The 15,899-nt window shown below is 45.0% G+C and overlaps 1 protein-coding gene across 3 annotated transcripts in view; it reads left to right on the top strand.

Moving 5' to 3' along the window:
• The window catches only part of MARCHF3 (membrane associated ring-CH-type finger 3), a 213,702-nt gene extending 198,098 nt beyond the window's left edge, over positions 1-15,604 (top strand). For all 3 annotated transcript variants that reach the window (XM_066603139.1, XM_066603137.1, XM_066603138.1), the window contains 2 exons: positions 9,318-9,527; positions 11,292-15,604. In XM_066603139.1, the coding sequence (XP_066459236.1) occupies positions 9,318-9,527; positions 11,292-11,450 (369 nt within the window). In that variant the 3' untranslated portion in view covers positions 11,451-15,604. The remainder of the gene's footprint in view (positions 1-9,317; positions 9,528-11,291) is intronic.
• The last annotated feature ends 295 nt before the right edge of the window (positions 15,605-15,899 follow it).

The following is a 15,899-nucleotide window of genomic DNA, read 5'->3' as shown; positions in this document are numbered from 1 at the left end:
TAAAGAGGGTCGCTGCCTAGCCGTGCCAACCCTCTGCAGTGTGTGCCTGCGGTTCCTCCTCATGGCAAACGCACTTATAAATAGACATGAGGGTGGTGTGGCATGAGGGCAGCTGAAGGTTGCGCAGGGACAATTTGGTGTGTGCTGTGGACACTGGGTCGTGCGGCGGGCGGGGGTTTGGGCAGCATGTAACCCAGGAGAAGGGGCAGCGGAGTGTCATGCAGGCAGTGATTGTGCTTTGTTGGAGGTAGTGTGGTGCTTAGCTAAGGTATGCATTGCTAATGAGGGCTTTTCAGAAGTAAAAGTTGTTGGGAGGGGGGGCCCACTCTTGCCGCTATTGTGGCTTAATAGTGGGACCTGGGAACTTGAGATGCAGCCCAACATGTAGCCCCTTGCCTGCCCTATCCGTTGCTGTGTCGTTCCCATCACTTTCTTGAATTGCCCAGATTTTCACAAATGAAAACCTTAGCGAGCATCGGCGAAATACAAAAATGCTCCAGTCGCCCATTGACTTCAATCGGGTTCGTTACTCGAAACGAACCCTCGAGCATCGCGATAATTTCGTCCCGAGTAACGAGCACCCGAGCATTTTGGTGCTCGCTCATCTCTAGTGGGAGTATCTGTTTCATCGCATTGTGTGGACATGGTAATGGTAATAGTGACATCTGGTGGCTCTCAGCAATACACACATCTCTATGAGAATTGTTAAAAATCTGTGTAATAAAATGCATATAGGTATAGACTAATAGGCTTTCCTTCATCATTATCAAGGCAGAAAGGCTTGTTTCTGCAGCACCTGGGGCACATTCCCTGTAAATGCCCCTGTAATTACAGCCCGCATTGATGCCAACTCAACTGTCTCTCAGTCCATGGAGATGATTTGATTGGCTTGGACCTATGCAAAAATGTTCTTAAATTGTTTAATTGACTGAGCATTTCCCATCATAGCAAAATATTTCTGCATATAGGCTCAAATAAAACCACTTTTCTATGAAACATTGGCAGATCTTTTGGGAAGCCATTTACATCTCTCTCTACCCTGAAAAGAACTGTGAATATTCAATACGTATTAGAAAACCTAGAAGATTATTTTCCCTTTTTTCTTACCATATAGGCATTTTATATAACCGTCCTATATATGCAATGGTTACCAGTGTTTTTAGATATATTTATGCCTGTCAGTCAGGGACATATTTGTAGCTCATGCTACCCTAGGTGCCAAGCCAGAATACGCGTATGCCCTCCATTTACACTTGCCAATTATAATTATCATCGGGATTTCCTCGCTTCCCAACAATCGTAATGATTGGTCAATGTTAAAGGGGTTGACTAACTCATTTTCCCCATGACATCATGACAGCATATGCGGGAGGTTGCTCACCTGCTGACCTGAAGGGACAGGAAGAGGCAGAGTATAAAAAGAACCTCCCCTCCACCAACACCAGTGTTTTTCCTGTCCCTTCAGGACAGCAACGGCAGAGCTCCAGCGACGCTGTCCCATGCCGGAGGAGGACTTACCGGCGAAGCGGCGGCGTTTTTCTTCGGGCAGCCCCGGCAACCCCAGTGGGAAGGACCCCATCTGGGCGCTTTCCGGGGACTGCGTGGGCCGGGGTCCAAGTACGGGCTGCCGGCACCACTGCGGCCGTCATTTCAGGCGGCGGCCGCCATCTCCGGGTCCAGCCGACAGGAGCGCTCCAGGGGATACAGTGCGGTGACATCAGATGCTCCGCAAAGGGGGCGTGGCCTGTGAAGGGGCGTGGCCTGGCGCGGCCGGCGCCGAATTTAAAAATCTGCTGCCCCTGCATCAGCTGGTGGTGTTTCCCCACGCTAAGGAATGATCCTAAGTACAGGAAGCGTTCCTGCAAGACGCAAGATGTCGGCCAGAGAGGACCCAGAGACCCTCCAAACTGTAAGTGGTCCGGTGGACCAACCTACACCTGCACTACATACACTTCCCGACTAACAGAGTTTCCCTTGTCTTACAGGACAGGGATACTCAAAAACCGAGGGAGGCTAGACGAAGGAGTAAAAAATGTCCAGTATGCTAACCAAACTCGACGACTCCTGCACAAAAACGTTATGTGCTACCTGTTCCGCAAAAGTTATGCAGGGGGAAAAAACTTCCCTTATGGCCGAAATTCGGTCAGTCGTCCGGGAAGAAGTGCAGTCCTCCCTCTCGGACCTCCAACCTGGGCCTTCCGGGGTTACACGCAGGTCGGTTCCGGCGGTGTCTGAGTCTGACTCCGACATAGCGGAAAATATGGATTTTGACGGGGAAGTGACGCAGGAGGACAAAAAATATCTTTTCTCTACCTCAGACATGGATCAACTGCTAAAAGCTGTACGCAGAACCATGCAGGTGGAGGAAGATGTGCAGCAACCCCGCACAGTCCAGGAGGATATGTTCGCGGGGTTACTCCCGCAACGGAAATCTTCATTCCCCGTAAACGCCACGCTCAAGCAGCTGATTCTAAATGAGTGGGAGAGCGTGGATCAGGCTCCGCTAATCCCTAGGGAATTCAAAGAACGCCTTTTATTTCCGGGAGATGAGGTGTCCTTTTTGGACGAGATACCAAAAGTCGATGCGGCAATCGCCATGGTATCCAGAAAGTCCGGATTACCCTTTGAGGATACGTCCCACTTAAAGGACCCGTTGGACCATAAGGTGGACACAACCATGCGTAAAGCCTGGTCTACCTCCAGTCTGATCATGAAATCCAACATCGCGGCCACTTCCGTGGCTCATTCCATGGCAATCTGGTTGGACCAATTCGCAGCCCTAGTCGACCAAAAAGCCCCTAGGGAGGAGTTCGCAAGTGGCATCCCTCTGCTACGGATGGCAACAGGGTTTCTGGCGGATGCTTCAATGGAAACAGTCCGCTTCGGAGCCCGCATGGCAGCACTATCGAACCCCGCCAGAAGGGCAGTGTGGGTAAAAGAGTGGTCGGGGGACTCAGCTTCCAAAAATAGGCTATGTACCCTACCGTTCCGGGGCGGGCGCATATTTGGACCAGACCTGGATCGTCTGCTGGAGAAAGCAGCTGACAAGAATCACGGACTGCCTGCCACCAGACCACCCAAGAGACCCTTCACTCCTCATCCCTCGTCCACGTACGCCGGGAAGGGGAAGACCGGAAGATGGTCTTATCCAAAGGGCGGAAGGGGTAAGACTTTAACTTTTGTCCCTCAGCCCATACTTTCGGGCCCGGTAGGGGGTAGACTGGCTCGCTGTTCCAATAGCTGGCGTAGTATTACAACTAACGAGTGGGTACTGCACCTAGTGGCGGAGGGGTACAGGATCGAGCTACTATCCCGCCCCCCGGACAGATTTATGATAACCCCAACCCAGTCTCCAGGCCTAGAACAGGCTCTGTTGTAGGGGGCGTACGGAACCTGCAGGGTCTCGGCGCGGTTATCCCGGTCCCCAAGAAGGAATAGGGAAAAGGTTTCTATTCCCCCCTCTTTCTGGTTCCCAAACCAGATGGCTCCCACCGCACCATTATCAATCTCAAACAACTGAATAGATTCATTGAATATAGGAAATTCAAAATGGAAACCATTAGAACTGCAACTCCTCTAATTGCCAGAGATAACGTAATGGCTACAATAGACCTTAAGGATGCCTATTTTCACATCCCTATTTACGCCAACTCACAAAAGTTCCTGAGGTTTGCGCTGAGGGTGGAGGGGGAAATCTGCCACTTTCAGTTCGTCTGCCTCCCATTTGGAATCTCCTCGGCTCCGCGAATTTTTTCCAAGGTCGTGATAGAAATGGTGGCCTTCTTACGAAATCAGGAGCTTGGCTGGATTATTAACGAGTCAAAATCCAACATGGAGCCAGAAACCAGGAAGAAATTCCTGGGTGTCATCCTGGATTCCAATCTACAAAATTCGTCCCTTCCTCCCCTAAGAAAACATCTTATCATAGAGGAATGTTCCAACCTCTATAAAAAACATAGGGTAACGATAAGAGACGCAATGCGGATCCTGGGACTAATGACTTCGTGCATCGGCGTGGTCCCCTGGGCCCAGTTCCATAGTCGCGGACTCCAGTCACTAATTCTCCAGAATTGGGACAAGTTGCAGGCTTCGCTTGATCAGACAATCCCTATTTCTGCGGAAGCCAGAGCTTCACTCCGTTGGTGGGTGTCGTCGGACAACCTGTCTCAGGCATCCGATTGGAATTTGGACCCGGCAGTAATAATCACGACCGATGCCAGCGCCAAAGGGTGAGGGGCCCACTTTGAAGGCGGTTATGTACAAGGGGCCTGGGACGTTCACGAGAAAGCTAGCTCATCGAACTTTAGGGAGCTTAAAGCGGTATGGAAATCCCTGCGTAGCCTGCAAACACGGTTAGTGGCGAAGCATGTGAGGATCTTCTCAGACAATATGACAACAGTATTACTCATTCGCCACCAGGGTACCACCAGGAATCCTCCACTACAACGACTGGCGGGGCGGATCCTTCAATAGGCGGAAGGCACAACAAAGTCCCTATCGGCCTTTCATATAAAAGGAGCCGAGAACTCAGCCGCGGACTTTTTAAGCAGAAGGAAAGTGGACCCAGGAGAGTGGGAACTCCATCCAGAGGTGTTCAGCCTTCTTGTGGAGAAGTGGGGGGGTACCAGAAGTAGACCTCTTTGCATCAAGCGCAAACACCAAATGCCGGCTTTTCTTTTCCAGAGGCGCAGAGAAACAGGCCTTGGGCACGGACGCTCTCTCTCACCCCTGGGATTGGGACCTAGCGTATGCCTTTCCCCCTCTACCACTAATCCCGCTCCTGCTAAGGAAATTACTGCAGTCAACCCTAACAGTAATTTTTGTAGCACCATATTGGCCCAAAAGACCGTGGTTCCCCCTCCTGAGATCCCTGTCAGTGGGAGAGCCCTTCCACCTTCCAACAAGACCGAACCTACTGTCGCAGGGCCCTCTTCTTTACCCGGAAGTTCACAAGTTCAGGCTTACAGCCTGGAGCTTGAGCGGGTAAAGTTCCTAGGGAAGGGTCTTTCCCCTAATGTTATTTCCACCATTAGCGAGAGCCTTAAACCCTCGACACACAAAATCTACTCCAAAGTCTGGAAAAAATTTTCGGAGTGGTTAGGCCAGGACATCCAGCAGCTGGACCAGCCAGACGTCCGTAAAATCTTAGATTTTCTCCAGGAGGGCCTGGATAAAGGTTTGAGTCCGAATACCCTCAAAGTCCAAATTGCGGCCTTGGGGGCATTCTTCGATCTCGCGCTGGCGGAGCACAGGTGGATTAGGAGATTTCTTAGAGGGGCGAGCAGATTACATCCAGTCACACGGCCCACGGCACCACCCTGGGATCTGACCATAGTCCTTCAGGCCTTCTGCGACCCCCCCCCCCCCCCATTCGAACCGATTACGGATCTATCCATCGCCTGGCTGACGTACAAGGTAGCCCTGCTTGTGGCAGTTACGTCGGCCAGACGCGTGGGGGAAATCCAGGCCCTCTCACGAAGGGCCCCATATATGACTATCCACCCAGACAAAATAGTTTTTTCTTTAGACCCGTCCTTCCAGCCTAAAGTATTGTCAGATTTCCACAAGGGCCAACCAATAGTTATTCCAGCCTTTTGCCAAAATTTCCAAAATGGAAAAGAACAAAAGCTCCATAATATAGACGTCAAAAGAGCGGTACTAGCGTACCTTGAGGCAACGGAAAGTTTCAGGAAGTCTGACAAACTTTTCGTTCAATTTCAGGGGCAGGCCAAAGGAAAGGCCGCTTCTAAAGATGCGATCGCCAGGTGGCTCAGGAGAGCCATCCAGGAGGCTTACAAGGCCAAGGGCATCCCCCCTCCAGAAGGATTGAAGGCCCACTCAACGAGAGCGGTGGCATCCTCTTGGGCAGAGAGCGCACGCGTCGATTGAGCAAATCTGTAACGCAGCCACATGGACTTCAGGCCATACTTTCATTAAACATTATAGGCTGGACTTTAAATATAGTCAGGACTAGAGATGAGCGAACGTGCTCGGCCACGCCCCTTTTTCGCCCGAATACCGCGATTTCCGAGTACTTCCGTACTCGGGCGAAAAAATTCGGGGGGCGCCGTGGCGGCACGGGGGGTAGCAGTGGGAAGTGGGGGTGAAGGAGAGAGAGAGGGCTCCCCCCTGTTCCCCGCTGCTACCCCCCGCACCGCCACGCCTCTCCCCACCCCCCGGCGCCCCCCGAATCTTTTCACCCGAGTACTGAAGTACTCGAAAATGGCGGTACTCGGGTGCGTAAGTACTCGAAACGAGTACGTTCGCTCATCTCTAGTCAGGACGCATCCTTCGGTAGGAAGGTGCTCCAAGCCGTAATCCCTCCCTAAAAAGCCCATGCCACTTATTTGGTATTCCTCCAGCGTATGCTGTCATGGGGAAAACGGGAATTTTTTCTTACTGATAATTCCCTTTCTGGAAGACATCATGACAGCATACGGGCTTTTTTCCCCCCCTTACCAACATGGTTACCCTAGTTTGTCCAACACATGAGGTAATGTGTATGCTTTGACTTTGTTTTCTGAGGTGTGTGATGTCAATAAAAACACACCTTCTGGTTAAATAGCTGGTCACTGTGGTCATTTGGAACGCACTGGTGTTGGTGGAGGGGAGCAACTACTACACTTCCACTCCTGTCCCACTTCAGTTCCTATTAATTTCAATGGGGATTAAGCCAGCTAGGCCACTTCCACTGCGGTCCTGTATAACGCACATACAGCCCACAGTTAGGCAATTGCCGGTGATCCCAAGCACTGGGCCCCTGGTTTTTAATCATTATTGACCTATCCTGAGGATAGGTCATCAATAGGTATTGCCCAGAAAACCCCTTTAACACTAAACTGTATAAATTTACAGCATGCGAATGTCCCAGGCACCGGCGCTGTGTCCTTACCACTTGTAGCAGGTGTCAACTGCATATTACAGCTAAGAATATGCTGCAATGGCCAGGATCAGACAACACCCCTTGGGACCCCGATTGTTGGTCCATGTTTAGATACCTCAAGTAGAAGGAGGTAGAGTAAACAGTTACATTTAAGAGAAGTAGAGCGAGAACATAAACCTCTGGTAGACTTGATACAGGACGGCTGACTGTTCTGTAAGGTCACAGAATTCTTATCTATCACATGCTGCGCAGCGTGTGACATAACATGGGATATCAGCTAATATGAGCTGCAGGCGGATGTAGTGCAGGTCCTCCATGTGACTCGTGTGCATCAGATTTGTTATCGGTCTTATTGAATCATAAGTGGTCTGTGAGACTCCTGTGTGAATCACTTCTACTGGAAGAAAAGGAAGATTTGATTTACAGCATATTTGTTCCCCCATTTTTAATGTTCGCTTCCAGGTTTTTAAACATTAGAAGAAATAAACTTCCAGCACAATAATTCGTCAGCCCCTTCAATGTGCGCTCATACATCAAATCTGGAGTTGCAAACCATTTGTCTCCAGAACTATTGTGTTTCAATGACAATGGCGCTTTGCCCTGATAGTTTAGTGTTGTCATTGGAACACTGAACCACTGGGGTCATTTCTAATTGGCGGTCCACACTGTCAACAAAGAGCGCTGATCTAATACACTTACTATTAGAAAAGCACTAGCTGAATAGTAAAGTTTGCCATGGCGCACTATTCTATTGGCATAGTGTGCCATCTGACAAGGTAACGATATTATTTACCAAACACTGATGAAGCTTGCTTTGACATATATTTGATTGAAGTGTTTAAGTGTTCATTCATATTTCGCATGATGTTTTTATACCATTGTATATTACTTGTGCCAAAATATGTCAATGCGCCCTTTTACCCATTTGAAGATCACTTTCTGTGTGCACGTTTAGAGAATATCAATATCCCAAAGGGGTGTCCTTCGCTATGGCAGACTCAAGCCATCCATATTTCATTCATCTAAATGACCACCATGTGATACTATATACACCCCTTGAAGTGTCCTCTGCAGGGGAAATATCTGGCTTGCCATAGCTTCCTCTACCACGTTCAGCTGTTTGTTGGAGATGTTGTGATAAGGGCCCATGGCGATTAGTTGGTTACCATCGCTGCTCCAATATGTATCTGTGGTGGGACCAGGCAGCATTTTCTTCATTTTTAGATCTACTTTGATATAGCACCCGTATGAGCGCTCTGCACAGTTGAAGAAAATAAGTGTTTTCATGTATAAACTTGTTGCTACAAGTCATACCGGGTACTGAGCAAATGTATTTATTCTGATCGTGGGGGTCCAGCACTCAAAACTCCCACCGGTCAGTTGATTACAGGGGCCGCGATGCTCTTGTGAGCAGCCTCTTCCATGTTTACAACTGAGCCATGATCCTGTCAGAGCTCAGAACACCATATTTTATTTTACAGCAGCCATTCTTGATACTAGAAGTTTGTCCCACAGAAGTGATTGGGACAAGTCTGTAGTACTCTGAATGGTCACTCTAAGAAAAAATACGGCATTCTGAGCTCTGACCAATTCCAGCTCAGATGTAAACCTTAAAGAGACTGCAGCATTCATGGTGCCTTCAATCAGCTGATCAGTGGGGGTCCCAAGTGACTGACCCCCACAATTAGATATTGATGGTCTAGTGTGCGGGTAGACCATCAATTTTTAAAGGTTAGATAACCCCTTTAAATTCCTTTAAAGCCACTTTAACACAGGCTGACATTAGGACACAGACAGTCACCCGAAAGTTTGTTTCCACAGTCAGGTCGTGTAAAAGGGCAACGATTAGCCAATAAATGCCCTTGTAAAGAAGAGATGTGCTGCTGACAAGTGCATTCTGTGTGGTAATGAACAATCGTAGTAACAAGCATTCGTCCCCATACCCAACTTTTGCCCAGGTACGCAAAAAGGTACAAGCGCTGACTGACTTGCTGATTGCCAGGCAGTACTACACCACAGAAAGATTATCTCTCTGTGCAAAAAAACCCTAATTTAGTATCCACATGATTTACAAGTACCAGACGTTCAAGATTACCAGGCAGATATTGAGAACTTAAAAGGATCTTCCAGTAGGACATGCAGCACATAATGTACAAGTAATTGAAATCTGCACAGTTCTTGTATCGGAGTCATCACTTAATTGACTATATCCATTGTTCTGTCTTCCAGTTTCATTAGATTAAAAGATCAAGTGGCAGAAAACAAACACAAATGTTGAAGTGAAGCTTTTTTTTTTTTACTGAAAAATGCCATGTACTAAAAGTCTGATTATAAATAAGTGTTTGCCGTATTAGACAGAGTTTTTGTCTTATCAGTCTGTGAACTCGGGATATTGGTTCGCCGGAGGTTTTACTCTGTCCCTTTCATTCTGCAGTGGTTACGGAATCCTGGCCCCCAACATGAGAAGAGGACACTGTTTGGAGACATGGTGTGCTTCTTATTCATAACCCCACTCGCCACCATCTCAGGATGGCTATGTCTCCGAGGAGCTGTGGATCACCTGCACTTCAGCAGCCGACTAGAAGCAGTTGGACTTATTGCACTTACTGTTGCACTCTTTACAATTTACCTCTTTTGGACACTTGTAAGTATTTAGAGATTTTCAAAGTAGTCTTTGTTAAGAAAGTTCTGGCTGTCAGGAATATATGTGAGAAAAAAAAGAGTAAATGAACGAATAGTGAAAAAGGGAGAGTTCAAAAACTTTCTATGCACAAGCACATCCAGGCACTAAATTGGTGGCAGCCAGGGGTGGATTAACCAACAGGACAATGGCAAATGGCCCCTGGACAGTCCACGGCCCATAAAGCTTAAGTGGTGGTAGGAAAAACAAAAACTCAAGTGTATTGTAACTGGTAATTAATAAGGGGCTCATGATCATTACCTTGGGGGGCAGAACACTCAAATTGCCCTTGCTTAGGACTGGGGGCTCGCTAGCAGCATGGTCATTGGGATTGATGGAGGAGCTCAATGTCTTTTCATGGACTTATTTGAAGATTAGTCTTGAAAGATTAGCCAATCTATGGTCTGCTTAACAGATATCAAAAGTTAGTGCAAGACTGTTGGGATGGGATAGCGCAAGTGACAAAACAAACTGAGATTTGTAGATGTACTGATAACATTCAGTGACAGAGCTTTAAGTGATGTATATCAATGTTTTTTCAATCTACTTTGCTTCTAGCCAGTTAATGAAAATTTAGATGTTTGTATGCAATAAACACTGAGATCACGATAAGGCCAGGATTACACGGACAGATTCCAATTGCGGTATGTGGGATCAGGTTCCACACGGAGAATCAGTGGCGCAAAACAGGCATTTAAAGGCATATACTTTAGCTTTTTCGCTCACACTCGCGAATACCAATTGTGTGTTCCGCAAATGGAGGAAAAATCGCATTATGCTCTATTTTGCCACAGACTGCCTCCATTGAAGTTGATGGAGGTATTCTGACCAGTAGCCCATATGCAATCATCATTGCTTAGTGACAGCGTGGGAAATACAAACATTCAAAGAAAAAAAACTGTACTGTGTATGACCAATGGCAAACTGCCGCGGTCATCCGCATTACAGAAAACCCGGTACGTTGAGAGACTGGCCGGGAACATGGGCGGACCGGATTCCACATGCGGCAGGCCTGGCCTAAATGTGAAAAATTGAAACGCGAAGTATTTTGGGTTTCAATTCTTCAGTTATGAAGAACTCAGTGTCTACTGAATGCAAACATCTACATTTTTTAAGTCTTATTCATTGCAGGAAACTGAATGCTTCCCTACAATGTATTAAGCCCCATTTACATACAAAGATGACCGCTTGAAATTCGCACAGAAGACAGTTTGAGTGACCGTTTTGAGCGATCATTTTGCATAGCTACTAATGGGCACTAATGCCTATTAGTAGCTTATTAGCTTCATTTGCATTTAAATGAGGCTTCCTTTGCTGTATGCTTATAACAGTGGGTGATCTGTTATCTGCATACAGTTCCACTGTTCTCTCGTGGGTCAGTAGCTGAAAACAATGTTATCAGCGCTCCCACGGAGAATCAAAGCGTGCGGTCCTGCTATCAGTTGGCCAGACGAACGATACCTTTTCCGCAGAACTGCGATTTTTAGTTCAGCATAAAAAAACAACGATGGTAGCATTTACACGCAACGATTAACGCTCAAAAGACCTTGTTTAAATCCATTTTGAGTCGATAATCGTTGTGTGTAAATGAGCCTTAAGCCTTGTTTGCTAAATACCCTTTCAACATCGGCATTGTCCTGAGTGGACAATTCTCCTTTGTTTCTAATTAAAAGCTAAAACTAAATAAGCGTTTTCAAAAATGCTTTTCTATTTTTTTTCCCCCTTCAGGTGTCATTTAGATACCACTGTAGATTATACAACGAATGGCGTCGGACCAATCAGAGGGTTATTCTGGTGATCCCTAAATCGATCAATTTACCTTCCAATCAACAGTCATTGCTGGGACTGCACTCTCTCAAACGAAATTCAAAAGAGACTATAGTGTGACAAGAGATGGAGCGGGACTTGTCTTGCAGCAACATGCACTGTAGCACTATCTCTCTGTACTATCACTCGGACTTCATTCAGAGACTGTTAACCCGTAACTTGGATATGTAACCCTCTTTTCCTGGAGCAAGAGAACCAGTTTTCATTTAAGTGATGAATGCTGCAATTATGTATTTGCTAACTTGCCAAACCTGTTCATATAGCCGGTGGCATCTTGCATACACTTCTGTAATACAGCAGCCTTTAACTTTTTATTTTGTTATTTTATGACATTTAAAGGTAAAAGTACATTTTTGTACTCCACTATACATCACTGTTAGTAAAATGTTAAAATGTTTCTGCTTTGCACAACCTTTTCTACAGCTCCTACTAGTGCGTGTATATAATATATACATACACCGACAACCGAGAGAGAGCAAGGTATTCGTGATTAGAGTTGTGTATGAGACGATGTTAAATGTAATGGGAAATGCCTTTCCAATGTTCTGTTGCTTGCACACACACGAGGCGTCTGGCTTGTGGCTACACACAGACTTTTGTCCCATCGCAACTTTCAGTAGGTAAAGTCACATGATAGTTACAGTCAGGGGTGCAACTTTTTCTACCCTCTGTCTTACAGATAGTTGCATTAAAGTTTCAAGTAGACTTGATGATCATTTGATTCAATAGATTACTGTGACCCACAAATTTAATGCTACAAGAAGTCTGTGTGTGGCCCCATATATGTATCTATGTAATTCAGTAATATTGGAAATGTCTTACTTGGGCTGCATTCACACTTGTATTCTTTTGAGGAATTTCTTTATACAATAGAACCAAACATTTTTGACAACTGAAGCACAAAATGTATCAATTGATACGTTTTTCAATCCACTAAATATATATATATTGGCCATTGTAGTCGATACGAAACAGATTGCAAAAAATGCATCAATTTTTCAATGTGAGCTTCATAGTTTGTTCAATCTGTCTTCCATTAAAGAAGCTGGTTTTGGAAAATGCCCCTATTAGGAAAAGTGAAGTAACCTAACGATCCACTTGTTTAGGAGTTTGAGCTTTCAGCCTAAGCAGAGAACAGCTACAGAGAGTGTCTGGAGGATTTGGCACATCCTTTTAAAGGAAATGTGTCATGTATTTAGTTGTAGTGATTAGACTTGTATAGGCGATACATAATGGGATTTAGTCTTTTTTGTTCCTGTAAATATAAAACCTTCCCTGTGGGCAGCCATATTGGAGACACACAGACCCTGATGGGCGGCCTGTACAGGAATTGTGTGCTTTATGGCACCTCAAATGAATGAGAGTCAATGTATAGAAACATTTGATAGGGGGAATCTTTTTCGAGCTGCAGCAGATTAGCTCAGATGCTACAGTTGCACAATAATAATTTGCAACTTTTTGAGCTTCTCTCGCAACTTTTCCAAGGAGGTGAAAAAAATGTTCTGGGCTTACCAAAAGTGGCGCGGCCTCCATGACTCAACACATTTATTGTAATGCTATAATTTACACCAGTTTCTGCTATGAATTAATCAGGCTCATACGTGGTGTAGACTTGAACTTCTGGCACACAGACAGCAAAAGATACACCAAAATTATTAAGAGGCATGCCTCTTAATAGTTTGCACATCTTTCTTTAGCACTAAAGACTCGTGTTTCATTCGTCAGTGTTAATCTAAAAAATTCCTCCCATAGACTACTAAGGTAGCCATACACATTAAAGAAACATTGGCCAACCATCTAATGTGTATGGGGGAATCTGACGTTCCTCCAACGGCAAATGTTGAAGGGTCCTTTGTTTTCAAGGGAGATTAGCCGCTATCAGAAGTGTTTGACAGTGGCTTATTCCCTTCTCATTGAGAACACATGGCCTGTTTAGCTAAGCCAAGTGTGCAACTGTATCGGGGCAGAATTAATAACTATTGGCCAAATAAAATAAGCTCAATTGGCCTGCAGTTACGTGCATGGCCAGCTTTATAGACTCAAGGAAGTGATGCAGTACAGCCCCCTTCCCCCAGAAAAGAGTAAGTTGCCTACAACATTTTATTTGGGTGTATAGTGTTAAGATGGCCATATGCATTAGATTAATGTTGGCAAAACTCACCAATTTCGATGGGACCAGCTGTTGACCATCTAATGTACAAGGGTGTCTCAGTGGGGGGGGAAAAGGATCACGTTGTTTGATTTCAACATGCTTTAGAAGTGTCTGAGAACAAAGCATAACAACAGCTTACTCTGAGGTCCCTATTCAGAACCTATGTGCACTCAGCATGAATGTGGATTTGAGAGGTCAGGAGGTATAGTTGACAGACAGACAAATATTCAGTGACCGCAATCTGAAATGTATGGTTTACTATTTTGCCTCATCTTGGCACAAACCATACAATAGATCCCTCAGAGTAGTGACAGACACACTGATTTCAGTGGTCTGTCACATAGGAGCTAATGTGAAGTAGTTTGAGTACTTACATGTTGAACTGTGCAGAAGCAAGATGTCCAGTGATACGTGGGCACCTCCACCCTTCAGCTGCTGATTGCAGGTTTTCTCCCTATACACGATAATACGGAGAATCCAGGCTAGTGGTATGGGGGGAATCTGCAATCAGTGGGCACTTTGCTGCAGCACTGGATGCATAGTACAAAGTTTAGCATGTAAGTACTAATTCCCATCAACTTCTAAGTAACAAACTACTGAAATGAGCACGTCTGATCCTTTTATGCTGCACTCTCTGAGGGCATCATAGTGTAGTGAAAAACGGGTTCCCTTTAAATAACTGTATAATGAGCTGATTCTCTGTATATACAACTAAATGCCTTTGCCCTTAGCACACCACCCTTTACACTTTTTAAAAACAGAATAGCTAATGCTGCATTTTTCATTTCGGAGAAATTTTTCTTGAACGAACACTAAAAAAAAAAAGGATTTTGGTGTTTAGTTGAATCCCACATAAGGCTATGAACACGCATCGTGAAAAAATTCAGCACCAAAATCGGCGTGCAGATCTTGATGCCGGCTTTCACTGCACAATTCGCTTATTGCATTGCAATGAATGAATTCCATGATGAAAATCCACAGCACTCTTACAACAAATATAGCATACTGCAGATTTTTTCACTGAAAGCATACATGCACACAGGCTGCTTTTCTGTATGCTTTTCGGCTATAGCACCCATTTATTAGAAAGGGTGTATGCACGGGCTTTCTTTTATTTGGAATGATAGTCTGAGTTAAAAAAAAAAAAAATCACAGCACGTCTTATTCTTGTCTGATTTTCGGACTAGAATAGCATGTCAATTTGCTGTGTTCAGCACTTGGGCACGATGCCCCTAGTGCTGTCTGATGCAAATTGCACCCGAGATTCCTGGGCACAACTTTTTATTTGCTCATGTGAAAGTAGCCCCATTGTTAAAACTTACTTTACGTCTATTTGTGCCACATTTTTATTTCCATCCCGCAGCCGTCCTGCTGTGTAGGAACTCATCCTAAAGCTTGTGATCTGTTACAAGACATGACACTGGTGTAAACGCAGCCACATGCATCATACTAATATTGGGCGGGCCTCTGCTGTGTGCAAGTGACATGTTAGCTCATATGAAGAGTGACGAATCTAGCACAAGTCTTTTCTCCAGTGATGTATGTTTCTCACATGAAGATATGCAGTCATTTTTCTTATTTTCCTTTCCTTTTTTCAAGACATTTTGTATAAATATATTTATGGTTTCTAAAATATTTTTTTAAACAAGTATTTTTTCCAAGCCTTGCATTTACAGGATAGATGCGCCGAGTGGGTGTAACTTCTCATCCCGCTGAATCATTTCAGTCTCCTCCACTTTACTTTGGCTGTGATGCTTAACGTTATGATCTTGCTTCTGACTGAACACTTCAAGTTTGCTCATATCAACAAAAAGTAAGAAAATCAGAAGAAAAAAAAAAAGACAATTTTATATCCTAAACAGATCAACTTATTAACCCTTTCACCATTGGAGTGCTTTAGATCCTGAAATTACACTTTGTCACCAGCACTGTCTGGGAGATGGATAACAGGGGTATTGGACATCTGAAGCAGTTTTTAAAATGATTTGGCATATACGTTATGAGTTATTATAACATTGTGCATTATTTAAGTAATAAATCCTTCATAAAATGGTTGTCATAAGTTTTGGTTTATAGTCTGTATGCTTTCTATTGTATTCATGAGGGCATTTTTATTGCTGCTAAACTGCATCTACACACTCAGATGATCACTCAAAATTGGTCAGAAACTGACAGTTTAAGCGATCATTTTGCATAGGTACTAATGGACTAATCAGCCCTTAAGTACTTCATTGTATGTATTTAGAGAACAGCGGGTGGTCTGTTCTCTAAATACATCGCTATTGTTCTCATTCTTAACAGCAGTTAACAGCGCTGCCCGCAGAGAACACAGCATGCAGTCCCTCTTATTGTCCTGA

Source organism: Eleutherodactylus coqui, chromosome 5 (genome assembly GCF_035609145.1).
Source record: "Eleutherodactylus coqui strain aEleCoq1 chromosome 5, aEleCoq1.hap1, whole genome shotgun sequence".
NCBI classification, from domain to species: Eukaryota; Metazoa; Chordata; class Amphibia; order Anura; family Eleutherodactylidae; genus Eleutherodactylus; species Eleutherodactylus coqui.
Note: the sequence above shows the minus strand (reverse complement) of the source record. Positions and strands in the feature narration are given on the sequence as shown.